General features: G+C 39.9%; 1 protein-coding gene across 1 annotated transcript in view; it reads right to left on the reverse strand.

The window, feature by feature from the left end:
* The window catches only part of TMTC2 (transmembrane O-mannosyltransferase targeting cadherins 2), a 445,065-nt gene extending 436,642 nt beyond the window's left edge, over nucleotides 1–8,423 (reverse strand). The window contains exon 1 of the mRNA XM_033221143.1: nucleotides 7,589–8,423. Coding sequence (XP_033077034.1) covers nucleotides 7,589–7,671 — 83 coding nt within the window. The 5' untranslated portion in view covers nucleotides 7,672–8,423. The remainder of the gene's footprint in view (nucleotides 1–7,588) is intronic.
* Nucleotides 8,424–15,848: the final 7,425 nt, after the last annotated feature.

The following is a 15,848-nucleotide window of genomic DNA, read 5'->3' on the forward strand; positions in this document are numbered from 1 at the left end:
CTCAGTAACAATATGCTTTATAACCATGACCGTAACACAGATCTGTGACCTAACAGGTTAATGTAAAAACAAAAAAAGCAAGACAATAGTTTGCAGCCTTTCAGTGTCTTTATAGAATACATATAAGCAAAAAAAAGAAAACAAAATTTCATAAGACACAGCTGTAAAACTTCTATGAGCCTTATTCATCTTAAAAATTTACTATGTAAGAAATAAACTTGTGAACTGAACTTCAAATTAATAACTAAAGAATTCCAAGTATGCAGGGTTATATGGACTGCCATTCTTCCCACCGGATTTTTAAACAATGTTGAAACACGGCTGTTTGAAATACTTCAGTACCATCATTTAAAACTGTTCAAAATGTCAAGAGCCATATTGCGCCCCAGTGGCCACTCTTCAGCAAATAACACATCCTTTGAAGTTAAAATACTTCTAAATGATGTCAAGTGAGAATTCCTAGGCTACTACAGTCAAAATGTTCTACTTCTAAGGAAATCAATAATCTCTGGAATCACAATTAGGAAAAAGGCACTTTCATTATAAAAAGTCATGAATTTTTCAGTTTCAAATCTCAATCAATTCCATTACCACAAGGCAATGTTTTTATACAGTTCCCTAATTAAAGAAACTATGATCACATGGCTGTAGTGAACCTGTTTTCTTTTCTTTTTTTTTTAACTTAATCCTCCTGTGGAATAATTACACTTTTACAATAAATTTCACAAAAATGAAGATTAATCATAAAATACAAAGACCTCACAGAAACATTTTATTTGACAATACCTAGCACACAGCTGCTATTCCAAGGGCACTAATGTGTGTTTCATTTCAGAAATCATGTAATTTAGCCAGTCATCTTGACTGTAACTACATGCTGTGCCACACTTCATACCATGTCTCACTGCAACATCACAAAATGCCCCAGCAAAGAAATCAAGAAACAAAAGCTTTTATCGAATCATCATAAGCAAACAGCATCTCCTCTGCCAAATACTAAGGTACTTCTAAAACGGATACAATGGCACTGCCCTCAAGCAATGTGGTACAGGAATAACCTTAGAGAGCAAATATATGTTTAATTTCATTTAATTCCACAATAAAATGGAATCTAAATCCAGAGTTCATATTTTCAATTCTCATATTTTTTCCATATAATTTTTTTAGACATGAATAAATCAAAACTTCTCTATCTCATCTTTAAAACAATTATCTCTAGATTTTCAAATTAACAGAATTTATGAAATGTCCTTAAACTACTCTAAAAAATGATATCAACTTTTAAAGTGGAATCTTGAAAACAATCATTTCAGTCTTCCCGCCTTTTTTGAAATTCTCTGGTTTACACAGATAGGTTTACTTGTTTCCCATTAACCTGTATAAAAAAAAAGTCAAAGTTGTCAACCCAAAAAACCAATCCCAAAATGCTTCTAAAAGACTTAAGCAAACATTTACACCTTTTTTTTTTTTTTTTTTTTTTGAGATGGAGTTTCACTCTTATTGACCAGGCTGGAGTACAGTGGCGTGATCTTGGCTTGCTGTAACCTCCACCTTCCAGTTTCAAGAGATTCTCCTGCCTCAGCCTCCTGAGTAGCCGGGATTACAGGCACCTGCCACCACACCTGGCTAATGTTTGTATTTTCAGTAGAGACAAGGTTTCACCATGTTGGCCAGGCTGGTCTCGAACTCCTGAACTCGGGATCCACCCGCCTCAGCCTCCCAAAGTACTGGGATTACAGGTGTCAGCCACCGCGCCCGGCCACACCTTTAATTCTAGAAACCTTGAGTATCAAAAAAACTGACAAATGTAATTGGAAAGGTAAACAGAAAGGAGAAAAAGAGAGGAAATGAGATTTGGAAGAGCTGCATCTTTTTGGAATTAACTGCCTTGAATATACGGCCAAAAACCTCCGAGGCAAAAATCGTTAATCCCTATTGACAAGTTGAGGCAAATCTAGTCAACTCAAAGAGTTAGACATCCAAGAAAAACAACTGACCTGAGCAAGTAGGAAAGACACATTTGGAAGAGGCATTCCAAAGCTTCCGCATGTATGAATAAAGCACCAGTAAGTACAGACCCAAAATAAGGCCAGGCCAAAGTACCAATCATGAATCTTAGGAGTGAGTGTTTTGGAAAAGAAGCTAACAGAGTCCCAGTGAAAGTTTTTAAATATGAGTATCAATAAAAATAAACAGTAAAAAAATTAAAAGGTGACAATAAATTGATAAATTCAACTGGAATTCCACCTGTCAAAGGTCAACCTATCAGCATTTGTATAGATCTAGCATCAGACTCCCAGACTCAAACCCTTTGCAGTACCTGCTAAAGTACAGGTAAGAAAGCACAATGTTTTGTGGGATGCTTGTTAACAACATAAGCAGTGCTGTAGTTGTACTATGCACTACATATACAAAGAAGCCCATATCTAGTAATATTAATAATTTGTCAATTATTGAATGTAAGTTTATTCCTCAAATGCACAAATAAATCATATCTTCAAAAAAACCATTTAGCACTGTATGTAATTACACCAGCAACTATCCAAAATATTATGCCTTTTTCACCCAATGAAAAACAGAAGGTATGCAGAAAATATCCCTCCACTTTTTTAAAAACTTGAGCTCCTAAATGAGGACAGCTATTTATAGAGGAGAGGTCTTTACATTCAATAACCCACTGTTCCTTTCCTTGGAGGCTGCCACACTTGTCACTTCTGTGAAGTCATTAAAATAAGTATCCAAAGCTGATACAATACTCTGCTCTTAAGAGAGAATGGGAAAGGTTAACAGATGAAAGTTACTGTTAAAAGCACTTTAGATGAGTATAATAAAGTTATAAGAAAGTAGGTTTGTCAGCCACAGATTTTTTCAAAGTGCCTTAAGGGTAAACTTCATCCTTTCCTAGTATTACCAAGGTGCCTGCTTTACAGACAATGTACCTTTAGCCCATGAAAAACAGTTGTACCACCAGAGGCATTTTTTTTTTAAAAGTGCTTTTAGTGTGCTGAGCAGCAACAAAATGATTAGAAAGACAAACTATGCTCCTAACACATGCTGGAATGCAAAAGGTTGCTATTTTAAAATTATAGCAGAAGAGAATTCAGTATTAACCATAGGGGCACTAAGTGCAGATGACAAAACAACAGCCCACAGAATCACCAATGTAAACGTAATAATCGTGCATGTATGTGTGTGTACGTGTGTATATGAAAACAACTAAGAAACAGATGGCAATTTTCCCTGTGGCATTTGCACATGTCCATTCAATGCCTGTATGTGGGTCAATTACTATGATAAACATCACGTGACAGGCTCAATGGCGGTAAAGCGGTTCACGCTGACTTCACCTAATTTTAACTTACTGATGAGATATACTTATTCAAAAGAGCAAAATGAACTTTTTCCAAATAGGTCTGTTTAAACAATCCAAACATAGCTAGAAAATAAAACGCTACCTAAAATAATTTACAAACTCTATCTTGTATTCCAGTGAAAACTGGGAAGGAAACTGAAGAGTAAGACCAGACTTCTGTATACAGTGGCTTCTTATAATAATAACTTGATAAGACAACCATTGATACAAAGAGAACTTCTTCCTTACTTAATTATATAGTAATTCTTTCTAAACATGCTTTTTACTAAATACCAGGCCTGCCTTCAGTAGTTACACATACTGGAATCTTAAGATAACAACCTCAGATTGGTCAAAGTTCTCTTAGAGAGAACTTTTTAAAGATAAGTTAACAGAGTGATTATTTCACGAGGGATTCCTATCATCCCAGGTCAAAAAACCCAAACTAACAGTAATATTAAAGGATCAAGCGGAAATAATAGTTGAGTATCTTTAGAAAGAACGCAGGTTTTTAAAAAATGTTAATATGCCTTAAATTCCATTCCTTCATTTTAAGTATTAGTAATCAAAATCATTATAAAGAAAAATTTAACTAATGTGTTTATAAAAACTGAGATTTCCACTTATACCCAAATGAAAAGCTAACTAGGAGTGAATTATGAAGAGCTTGATGTAGTTTTAACTCCATAGTAGAAACATCTGCTGTGTAGTTGTTTCTCCAAGTTTCTAAAAATTACTGCACAGTGGAATAGCTAAGAGACCTACAGGTAACATTAATGATTCTGGTTGGGTTTAACAAATGCAAAATGTCCAATAAAAAAATAAATTTTCAGAGGAGTCACAAATATATTTTCTACTTCCAAACCTGCAAAGTGTCTTTCTTTGCAGACTAATAAATTATTTTACTCATATGAGAATTTAAAGCATGTAAAAGCTGCATTATCTTATTTGCTTGTCTATGTATAAAAAGGGCATGTCACCAATTAGAAGATATGTGCTAAGTGAAATCAGACTTCTAAAATTTAGAACAGTTATGGTTTGTTTACCTTTGTCTGCTTTGAAGTAAACTGACTCCTCCTATCTCCATAAGAAACTCTAACAGTATTATTAAAAAGGATAAGAAAAAAATGATGCCATGTCATCCTCAACAAATGCGTAAGAAACCAAAGAATTTTGGGTCAGCAAGTTTTACCACTGACCTAAACACCAAATTTCTCCAGAAAATAAGAGAAAATCCTTTAAATAATTACATAAAACATAACTTAAAATTTGGCAAAGACTGCATATTTTTAATTTCAATTTTCCTCTAACCACAACTTAAGACTCAATATTAGATTGAAAGCAAGGGGAGGAAGGATGAAGCTGAAACCACATACCCTTTTTCATCATATACTGTGAATTCTTCTCTTCCACTGTTTGTTTCATCACATCAGAGGCATATTCTTAAATTTAGCACAGAAGCACTTGTAAAATATTAAATTTTACCATAGAGAAATTGATTGTGCTATAAGAAAGTTTCATGTTACCATTTAATTTCAACCAAGCTACATCAAACATGGAAAGAAATTATATATAGTTTATAAAGCAAATGATCACTATATTTATAAGAAATGATAACTTTGAGAAATACCACAGCAATAATGATTTAGTTAAGCAAGTCAGGAATAACAGCCATCTCCCTTGAGCGCTTCTCCCTTCACTTCTGGCACTGGCCTCTCCTTACAGAACTGTATTTCACAAAAGTTCCTGGGGGGCAGCAGAATCCACAGGTCTAGTTTATGCAATGTTTTAAACATGAATCTTTGCATCTGAAATGGAGTAGTGGAAATAAACAAATTATCATCATCCTACAGTTTATACTTGGCTCCCCAGCTCTCCTCCCCCTTCACACACCAGTGAGTTACAGTAGTTAGACAGAAAATATGTCAGAAAAGAAACAATTTATAGTGTAACTTTGCAATGAATCATTTGAACAGCAAATAAGTTCAGTGCTCCTATTTATGTGTCTCATAATTTCTAGGATACATAAAACCTAAGTTTGCTACTCTTAAGATTTCACATTCTAAGAATATGTGATGGCATATGCAGTTATGCTAAGAAATTAGTGTAAAATACACTTTTCAAATTGTAGCAAAGTATAATTCACACTTATAGGACCTCAACATTATATCAATATATACTATCTAGACGTCATATTGAGCATGCTATCAATAAAATGATATGGGCAAATAATCATACTAAATTCACCTATGTAGCTACAAGATAGAAGTCATGAATTTTAACACTCCATTAGACCTATTGCATCTGAAAAACTTACACCATCAAAGCACAACTAATTTATCATCACACTCACACCATTCTTCCAAGTTACAAAGTCCAGTGCTAACACTTCTGATGACTCAAGAGCACAGAACAATTATATCTACAGAAAAAATGCATATCCAAATTTAGCTTTAATTTTTAAATAATGGTTACTTCTGATATGTACTTTCTTAAGGATTAGACAGCAATTATCAAGGGCATACAATAGGAATATTTGATTTATCACAGTGTTCTACAACAGGTTACAGTATTATAGTAAGTTTCTTTTTTTAAATAAGCTCTATATTCTCGGTTTAAAAGCTTCCTATCCAAACCGCCCCCACCAGAGCCAGTAACTGCCCACACTGACCTAAGCTGGTTTTAGTAAAAAGTCACCCATCTTTGGAAACAAGGGCTTTTTCCACGAATATGCTAGAAATAGCAGGTGCACCATTACACAAAATTGGAGAGAACAGAAATTTACCTCACTCCTACAGACCATTTCTCAGAGCATGCTGTGTAGTTGCTAAAATCAGTATGCTGCATAAAAGTTAAGAAAAAATGTATGTCTAACAGTGGCTCCCTATCAACTAGCCTCTGATAGGCACTACATAAAATGCATTAAGACGGGTCTGCTGGATGTTCTAGCAGCTATTATCAGGTGATTTCTTAACAGAGATGTGAAGATGCTTTTAGCAGGAGAATGGACACACCAGAGAATACAGAGTGTGGCTAATTACGACCAGAAGAAGATTCTGCCTTCACCTCCCCTCACTGTCAACCACTTTCCTTAAGAGTTCACTCACTGCTTCGCCCTAACCCTGGGGATCCATTCACTTTCCACAGCCCAGAGAGGCTGCTGAAAAGCTGTCAAAGTAAATCTGTGCTCACTTTTTGGATGGTTTAATTTCAATGGAGCATGAAACACTCCAGGACGGTTAATAAGTTTAGCCAGGCGTGCTGTTATCCCTAATATATTTTAATTATGCATCTGTTTTAATTGTAATCAGATTAAGGCACCGGAAGGACACAAATTGGAATTTTCCCTAATGGATATAGGGGCTTTTCATCACTTTCTAAACACAAATAACGTTTAAAAGATAGGTAGAGACACAAAAACAATGGTGACATTTTCCAGAAATCGATGCAGTATCTTTGACAACACAGTTCAGGTCTCACTAGCCACCCAAACTAACCTAAGTGCAGAAGACAACTTCAGTCTCTAGGGGCGTCTTCTTCTCTAATTAGTACAAAAGAACCACTAACATCTAATGTACAACTCCCAAACAGAAATGAAAGCCGAGGCTTTTTTAAAGTGCTGCCCAATGGATTGGTGAAGGAGGCTAGGGAGGTGGGAGAGACCATCATCAGCAGCACTATTATGGCTCAAAGTAAAAGTCTGTACACGTTAAAAGGTAAAGTTAAAGCAGAGAACGATCTCTCTTTTCACAATTTTGGCAACTATCAAATGTGTGTTTTAACTTCGGGAAATAAAAGTGTCCCATCAAAAAAAAGAAACGGAACAGGGGGAGGATCTATCAGGGATCGAGGAGCGGCTTCCTCCCAACCCAGACGTAAAATCACTTAATGTGCTTTTGTTGCATCAAGGAATACCTAAGACTTTTTAATTTAATACGCTCATTAAACAGTTTCCCAAATTGCCGGGATTTCCGCTAAGAAACTCAAGCGTCTGCCAACAGCCGAGAAGCAAGGGCGAGAACCTGCTGCAAACTAGGAGCGGAAACTCCCTCGGCCCGCCCAGCGCGCTCACGTCCCGGGTGTTTGATTTAGGTGTTAATGCTTACGTGTTGCCTAAACCATCAGGTGCTGAACCAATTCCTCCAAGACGCACTTCGAGCCTTAAAGCGGGAAGCTTCAGAGCCACCGCGGAGTATGCCCCCTGCAGCCCGTCGCCCCTTCCTCTCGGCCCCTTACCTGTCATCATAGCAGAAATCCGCACTCAGGGTGTTGAGATACAAGGCGAGCCCCAGAGCGCTGCTCACCAACTCTGCAATCATCTCTCCACCGCCTTCCCTCCGGCTCGGCTCCCAGCGCGAGGGCAGCAGCGGCAACAAAAAACAGAAGCATCAATCCCCACCTTCCGCCGCCTTCTCCTCCCAGCTTCACTTTTCCGTCGCTTCCCCACCCTCCCTCCCTCGGGTCCTTCCAATCCACGACTCCTCTCCTCCTCCTCGCGCCCGGCTCCGCAGCTCCTGCGTCCTCCCCGGGTGCGGGCTCACACCACACTCCCCATGCCGGGCGCCCGCAAGCGGCGAGCGGTGTTTGGGCTCCGCGTCCCCCGGCGGAAGCGCAGGGCTGGTATTTCGCGCGGGTCGCGGTTCCCACCCTAACCCATGGCAGTTTGGGGCGTCCTAGGTGAGGAGTAGGACTCGGAGGAGGTGGAAGGGTGCGGGATGGGGACAGAGGGACCGGACCGAGCCGGGCTCTGGGACCAGCTGGAGGAAGAGAAAAAAAGAGGCGCGGGTGGGAGGGACAAGGCGAACCGCCTCCCCTCGCCGCCTCCCGGGTGCACTGCTCCGGTGTCGCTCGGGCGGACTCTGGCCGCCAAGGCGGCTGCCGCACATTGACTGTTTATTAGCTCCCTCCCGGCCCCAGCCCCAGCTCCCTTCTCCAATGAAGTGAGAAGCGGTGGCTGGAGACTCCAGAAGCTCCCGCGTGGGGTTCTCGACGCGGCCCCCCGCGCCTGCGTGACCAACCCTCCATCCCGGCTTGGCCCAGCCCCTTTCTCCACCCAGATCCTCCCGGAAGGCTCCTCCCACCCTGCCCCTCGGGCTGGAGGCTCCACCCACAGTCCCTAGCCTGGAGGCTCCTCCTACCAGCCTCCCGTCCTCTTGTTTCTTTCACCTTCGATTTCACTCTGGAAAGCCCCCGGGACCCAAGGGCGACGGCTGGAAGACAGCCCAAAGGAGTAGCTACAGTGCGCCTTGGGAGGGGAAGACGGGAGAAAGGAGGCCGAGGAGGAGGTGGTCGCTCGCCCTGCTGCTGCCTGGCAGCGCCTGGCACGACTGAATCTCAGCCACAGCGCTGTGTGTGCCAAGAGCTGCCAGGCGTAAGTCTGGTCAGCTGGAGAGACTTCTGAGACCGGGAGAGGAAGAACAGGTTTGGCGACTGCTGCAGCTTCGGTTGTCACACACACACGGGCGATCTCTCACGCACACAGTGTGTGAGACTAAATGGGGCGGGAGCAGGTAGTGTTGGAGAGCTTGGAAGCAACTTAGGAAGGAGAGATTTCAGCTCTTAGCCCACGGTTGGCCCCAATGTCAATGGAAAGACCTGTAGGGAGAGAAATGTTCCCTCCTTCAGTAAGGTTAAAAAGAAAGGACCCCAAAAAGGGAAAGAAAGACACACACACACACACACACACACACACATCCCGCAGCAACTGCCCGGGGACCCCTTCGTGGTTTCAGGGGGACTGTAGGGTTGACCCTGAGAACACAGGAGAGAAACCTCTAGTGCAAGGCGGTAGAGTACTATGCTTAAATCAAGTCAGGCGGGAAGCTAATGCCCCTTCCTTTCCGCTCGGAGGCAGGACTGGATGGAAAACATCCAACATCATGAAATATGGTGTAGAATGGTCTGTGTAGAACAAGCTCTGGGTACTAAAGTTGCAAGACCAAAGAGGACCCAGGGCTGCCTGACACGCCTCCTCCCGGCTGGTCGCCTTTCTGGCCTGGCGAGTGGCTCCGGTGGACCGCGATGAACACTACTGCAGCGCCCCCTGCTGCATAGTAACCACAAGGTGTGGAAGAGAGGTCTGTTTTCCATGCGGGCCCACTGGTTCCAACCAAGAGCAGCACCTAACCAGCAAACTCCCCGAAACTGTGGCAAGAAATTGAGCCCCCTGGGTGTTTAGCAATGGCCTGAAAACAAAATGCCGTGGTTTGGGTATCTGTAGACCACAGCTACATATTTCCCTGATTTCACAAGGAAATCTGAGAAATCTGTATTGGATACACACAGATAAAATGATGAGTATTTATTAATATTATGCTCTCCACAGTAGCACATTTTTTTGTGCCCTGGACAAATATATGTAAACAAAAATAAAAGGAATTATATCTTTACAGGTTGGAACTGATCTTTTACCCTTTTCCCCCATAACCTTTGCTCACTTGAAAATTTTGAAAATCATATCAGTTAGTCCATCATGATGCTCTGTGTCTCTCCAATGCACTTACATGCTGAGATATATGTAGTATACATAAAATATGTATATGGTGTCCTAGAACACTGAAGAAAGAAAACATACTGTGAAATCAGATGTTTAAGTTTGAGTGCATACTCTGCTATTACTATTCGGGCAATCTTTGGCCAGTCACTCAACCTGTTTGTGACTTTGTTTTCTAATCTACAAAATAGTGATAATAATAGTACTTATGAGTACTGTTATTATGAGTATTAAAGTAGTTAACATATGTAAAACACCTAAAAGGGACCAGGAAAATGCAATTGAAGTGTTACCTATTATATCATTATTACTATGCTTTCTAGCTTCCTCATTTCATTTCACTTGTTAACAAAAACCTGGACACTTACCTCCAAAACACATCCTACCACATCTTTACTACTTGAGTCCACCCAGCTACCCTCATCTCCTGCATGGACAAATGCAGTAGTCCTCTAAGTGTTCCCCATACCTCTACCCCTGCAATGCCTCCCTTCCCCAATTTTAACTTTAGGTAGAAGTTTCCTTTGAAAATCTATACATTCCCAATTTTTAAATGTTCCACAACTTCCTGTTGTATTTTTAAATGTCCAACAACTTCCTGTTGTACAGCTAATAAAACTAATTCTTACCATGACCAGCCAAGCCTTCATTTAGCCCAGACTACCCCTCTTGCTTCACGTTGTGTTCATATGTGTACAACATAGACATCTTCTCAGGAATTAACCATTTTCTCTTCCTCCTGCATGAGGTGCTTCTCCTCAAACCTTCTCTAGCTTCTTTTCACCATTCAGGTCTTAGCTCAAATGCCATAACCTCAGAAATAAAGTAGGCTCTCCCCCATCAATCTCTATCCAACTACCATGTATTCATTTCTTCATAGTATGTATTAGTATCTGGAAGCACCACTGAATGGAAGCTCCACGAGGTCAGGGATCCTGTCAGTCTTGTTTTCCACATAAAACCCAGAGCCTATAACATCTGGACAAGAAGAAGAAACTTTAAAAAATTGTTAATAAATGAACAAAATAAATGTGCTTAGGAGAAACTATGTAACAGCTGAAAAATCCACAAATTTTCATCACTGATTTATTGTTTGTTGTTAGTGTTAAAGATCATGAAGTATTAACCAAGGAGAGAAGAAGGGAGCAGGTTCACAATTTTTCAGAATGCATCAAGTCTGCAGGATTACCTGTCATGGGGAGTCACATGGACAGCTCTCTTCAGTTATCCAGAGGACTCAAAGATGTAAAAATATTAGAGAGCTTTGGGTTCCATATGCTAAAAGCTTATAAGCCTTTTCCAGAGCTGTGTTCATTTTTAAGGCTCCAATAGTTTTATTTTAATTTTAATTTTTTTTTTTTTTTTTTTTTTTTTGAGATAGAATCTCGCTCTGTCACCCAGGCTGGAGTGCAGTGGCCCAATCTTGGCTCACTGCAACCTCTGCCTCCCGGGCTCAAGCAATTCTCCTGCCTCAGCATCCCCAGTGGCTGGGATTGTAGGTTTGTGCCACCAAGTCTGACTAATTTTTGTATTTTTAATAGAAATGGGGTTTCACCATGTTGCCCACGCTGGTCTTGAACTCCTGACCTCAAGTGATCCACTTGCCTTGACCTCCCAAAGTGCTGGGATTACAGCTATGAGCCACCATGTCCAGCCGTGGCTCTAATAGTTTTAAATAAATTTTATACACTCCTCCATCTCCTTTTCTCCTCTCCCCACCTCCGAATACCTCTGAATTGGAAGTCTACGTGACTGGGAGATGTGCTGTAAAGTGGCACATCTTGCCTTCCCTGATAAATAGAAGGCTGAAAACCCAGCTGTGTTCGAGAAATCCAGTTGCTTTTAACAAATTTTTCTATTATAATTTAATGTAGGTTTCAGTATCCTTCCAGAGCATTAAGCCATGGTCTCTTTCAGATTGCTCTCCAAGGACTGAGAAGCAGCCAATTCCTGCATTTTCTACCTTCCTGGAACAACTTTAGGAGGAAAATCAGATTAAAGATGTCATCACTATTGTTGGAGATCATTTAAAATCTGGGGACATAGCTTTTTAGTTTATCAAGGTGTACTTATTCAATGTGAGATTGCAGCATCAGTTCTGAATATGTATATGTTCTATTTAAAGCTACTGTTGCTCTCCACAGATGAAGGAAATTAGGATGGCTGGCTTGAATTTTCTACCTTAGACACAATACTGGCCAAAAATGCGCTAAGCCCTTATTTTCCTGAAGTAGGTTCCACACATCTGCTACCTCACCACTTCCTCAATGAATTCCTTTTTATAGTAGCCCCGACCTACCCTGCATTTGTTCTGCAGTCCCAGTCCTTTGTTGTATAATTCATACCTTTGCAGTGCCAGTTCCTCAGGGTAAAGATTTCCTTATTTGCCTAAGACATTTTTAGTTTATTGTGCAATACTATCTTCCCTTTGGGTGTTGCATAAATATTAACTAAAAATCCACATCTGGTCCTGGTAGTCATTTCTATTTGTCCTAATATAACTTCTCTTTGAACAATTCATTTGGAAAGCGTGCCAAGGGTGAAATGTGGCACGTCAATTCTCTTGCTGCACAGAATGCTTCTTAAAGTGCCTACAGATTTGGTTATTTATGAGCAGGAGATTTGCGCCTCTTCCTTGCTCTCTCAATTCTAAAATTGTACTGGGCCAAAATAATTACAATCTTCCATATGTTTTCTGAAAAGGTATACAAGTATCTCCTTCTAAAATCTTAACAGATTGACTAAGAAGCAGAAAAACACTAGCCCAGCAGGTGAAACTGCCTGTTTAGGGAGGTCAGAACAGAGCTCTCTGCTGGGGGGACTCATAAGCTCTGGGATTTACTCAGGAAATAACCCCGCAGGAGAAAAACAACAGAGCATGGATGAAATGTGGGTCAGGGAGCTGAAACAGGCACATGGGCGGCTTGGTTAACTAATGACTGTAAGTGCATTGGCTACACATGTTACATTTAGATGCTTCCCAGCATACCATAAAGTGCTGCCCTGCAGACACTACAACGTATAACATCACTTTATCCCAAGACTTGTGATCCATTAGGAATATAAGTAGAACAGGGCAGGCACGGAAACAGATCTTGTCACCTATATATCAACACTGGGACTGTTAAGAGAACCAGCTGCTAGCAAAATAATGATCACTTTAAGAATCTCACAGTCTACCCAGCTTCCAATTCTGAGAATGTGGGGGTGAGGGAGGAGACAAGGAGGTGGAGGAGGGTAGAAATAACATGTTAATAACAAGATATAAATAATTGCAGAGATGTTGAGGCTAATGATAGAATTTAAAAACTCAAGAAAAGCAAGGACAGCCTCCTTTATAGAATCTCTCTGAATGCATTCACACGCACTGATATAAACAATGATCAAGAATGCTCTAACAGCTTGAAAAATTGCACTGAATATCAGGAAACCGAGTTTTGATAAGCCTCAGATTTTTTAAGGAAGATTAATTTTGATGTGGACATTGGTTAAATTCACCAGCTATTCATGAATGTTGCGTTCATGTTCAACCCACATGAAACTTCTAAGCCAGTGTCGTCGAGCAGAACTTGCTGCAGAGGTGATGTTCTGTTGCACTGTTCTTTAGTTACATGTGGCCATTGAGCAATTGAAATGTGGCTACTATGACTGAGGAATTGCATTTTTAATTTTGTTTAATTTCAATTAATTTAGTGACATGTGGCTAGTGGCTAATTTATTAGACAGAATAGCGTAAGCTGTCAGCTGACAAACACCGCTTGTGTTTTCTGATAGATTTCATGTAAAAGCCAGTTAGTTGTCAACATCCTCCCACGGCTCAAAGCTTTAGCCCTGAATCATTTGATATGAACTTCTGTGCTGCCCATGGGTGACCTGCTTTTATTTATAAAATAGCTACCAGCTATTGACCATTTTTCTAGATATTAGGCATCGTACCAAGCCCCTTACATTTATTATCTCATTTAATCCTTATAACAGCCCAGGGAGGTAGGTACCGTTACTATCTGTATTTTGCAGATAAGGAAAAGGAGACACAGAGAAGTTTAGTAAATTGCTCATGGTCTGAACAGCCTCTCAGTGGTGGTGCTAATATTTGAACTTATATCTTTTATTCCAAAAGTCTGTGCTTCAACCACTACTCAGTAGTCTCGTTCCTTATTTTTCCATTCAAAAGGCCTCATCCCACTTAGGATCTACCTCAGGAGAGGGAATTCCTGGGCACAGCCATGATGCTTTGGTTAAATTAATCTTTCTCCTCTTCGCGCCCTCAGATCATTTTGGATAGAATACTGTGGAAGCCCTTTTGGTCTACCACTTTTGCCTGATTTTTCCCCAATCTGGTGTAGAAACCTGCAAAGAGTATACACAACAGAAACCCTCCCCTATAAAATATACACACACACACATTTTTAATAACAAATATATTCAACTCATGCATATACATTTTTTCTAATACAATACACTGTATCCATTAGAAAAATAGGATAGGCTGGATGCAGTGGCTCACACCTGTAATCCCAGCACTTTGGGAGGCCAAGGCAGGCGGGTCATGAGGTCAGGAGTTTGAGATCAACCTGACCAACATAGTGAAACCCCATCTCTACTAAATTAAAAATTAGCCTGGCCTGGTGGCACACGCCTGTAATCCCAGCTACTCGGGAGGCTGAGACAGGAGAATCACTTGGACCTGTGAGGCAGAGGTTGCAGTGAGCCAAGATCGCCCCACTGCACTCCAGCCTGGGAGACAGAGGGAGACTCCATCTCAAAAAAAAAAAAAAAAAAAAAAAAAATTTAGGATAAATAACCTAACCCACACTCCAACACAATAATGAAAGTATTAATGTAAATTATAATTTGGAAAACCAAACACGAGATTTGCAGAAGTAAATATTATCATGTTAAAAATCCCACTACAAATTCACATCTTACGTGTTTAATCCACTTATTATTCCTCTGAAATGACTAGAAAGTCTGTTTGCAATTCGACCTATTAATCTAGTAATAGGTGACAAAATCAATGTATTTAAAACTTTTGCAATAGGTTTAATGAAGTTCCTCATTAAAAATTATAATTCATATTATTACTTTAGTAATTATAAGTGAATTGCATATTTATAACCTTACACATAGACTTCCACTATCTTGTGTTTCTCTTTCCAAATGTCCTTCCTTTCATCTTTTTTGGTCCTTTCTAACCTATTCTTTCAGTTTTCCATATTTTGCTCCTACAAAAGCATTTAAAACTTAATGCACAATACCACAAAGTCACCTTCATAAGTGTTGTAAAGATCTGTCCTGAGATATACAAACTAATAAAATAGATTGTCTGCAATGATTGATTTGAAGCGAAGACATTTATTTCTTGGCAGTCAGCTCCACAGAGTCAGTCCTTGGATTGAAGTGGACAAATGATGAAGAGAACATTGAATTCATCAGTCCCAAGCTGAGCACAAATGGGAACCTATGTCAGAAGCGCTCATCCTCTACAACCCACTCCCTGCATTAATCACATGCCACTGCTAAGCTCGAAGGCTTGTCAATTTTTGTCCTTGGATATTCATTTGTTCCAGCACAATTTGTTAAAAATGTCTATTTCCTCCACTGCATTGCCTTTGCATCTTAGTCAATTGACATATATATATATGTGTGTGTGTTTGTGTGTAGGTCCATTTCTGTGCATATATACTGTCTATTGATTATTTTGTCTATTTTTATGCCAATATAACACTGTCTTGATTACTGCACCTTTATAAGTGTTGAAGTTGGGTAGTATAATTTCTACAACTTTGTTCTTCTTTTTGAAAATCGTTTCCAAACCCTGTTTAATTATAATACTTAAAATTTTATATCCGTTTGCTATTATAAGTCCCTATAATTTGGCTCTTGTTTTCTTCCACCTCTTTTAAATGTATTTATATCTTGAGTATATTTATATGTAGGTATGTGATTATGCGTATGTAGGCATTTAGGTAGATGAATGTGATTATGTCTGTTCTCTGAGTT

Source organism: Trachypithecus francoisi, unplaced genomic scaffold, assembly GCF_009764315.1.
Source record: "Trachypithecus francoisi isolate TF-2019V2 unplaced genomic scaffold, Tfra_2.0 Lachesis_group11, whole genome shotgun sequence".
Taxonomy (NCBI): Eukaryota; Metazoa; Chordata; class Mammalia; order Primates; family Cercopithecidae; genus Trachypithecus; species Trachypithecus francoisi.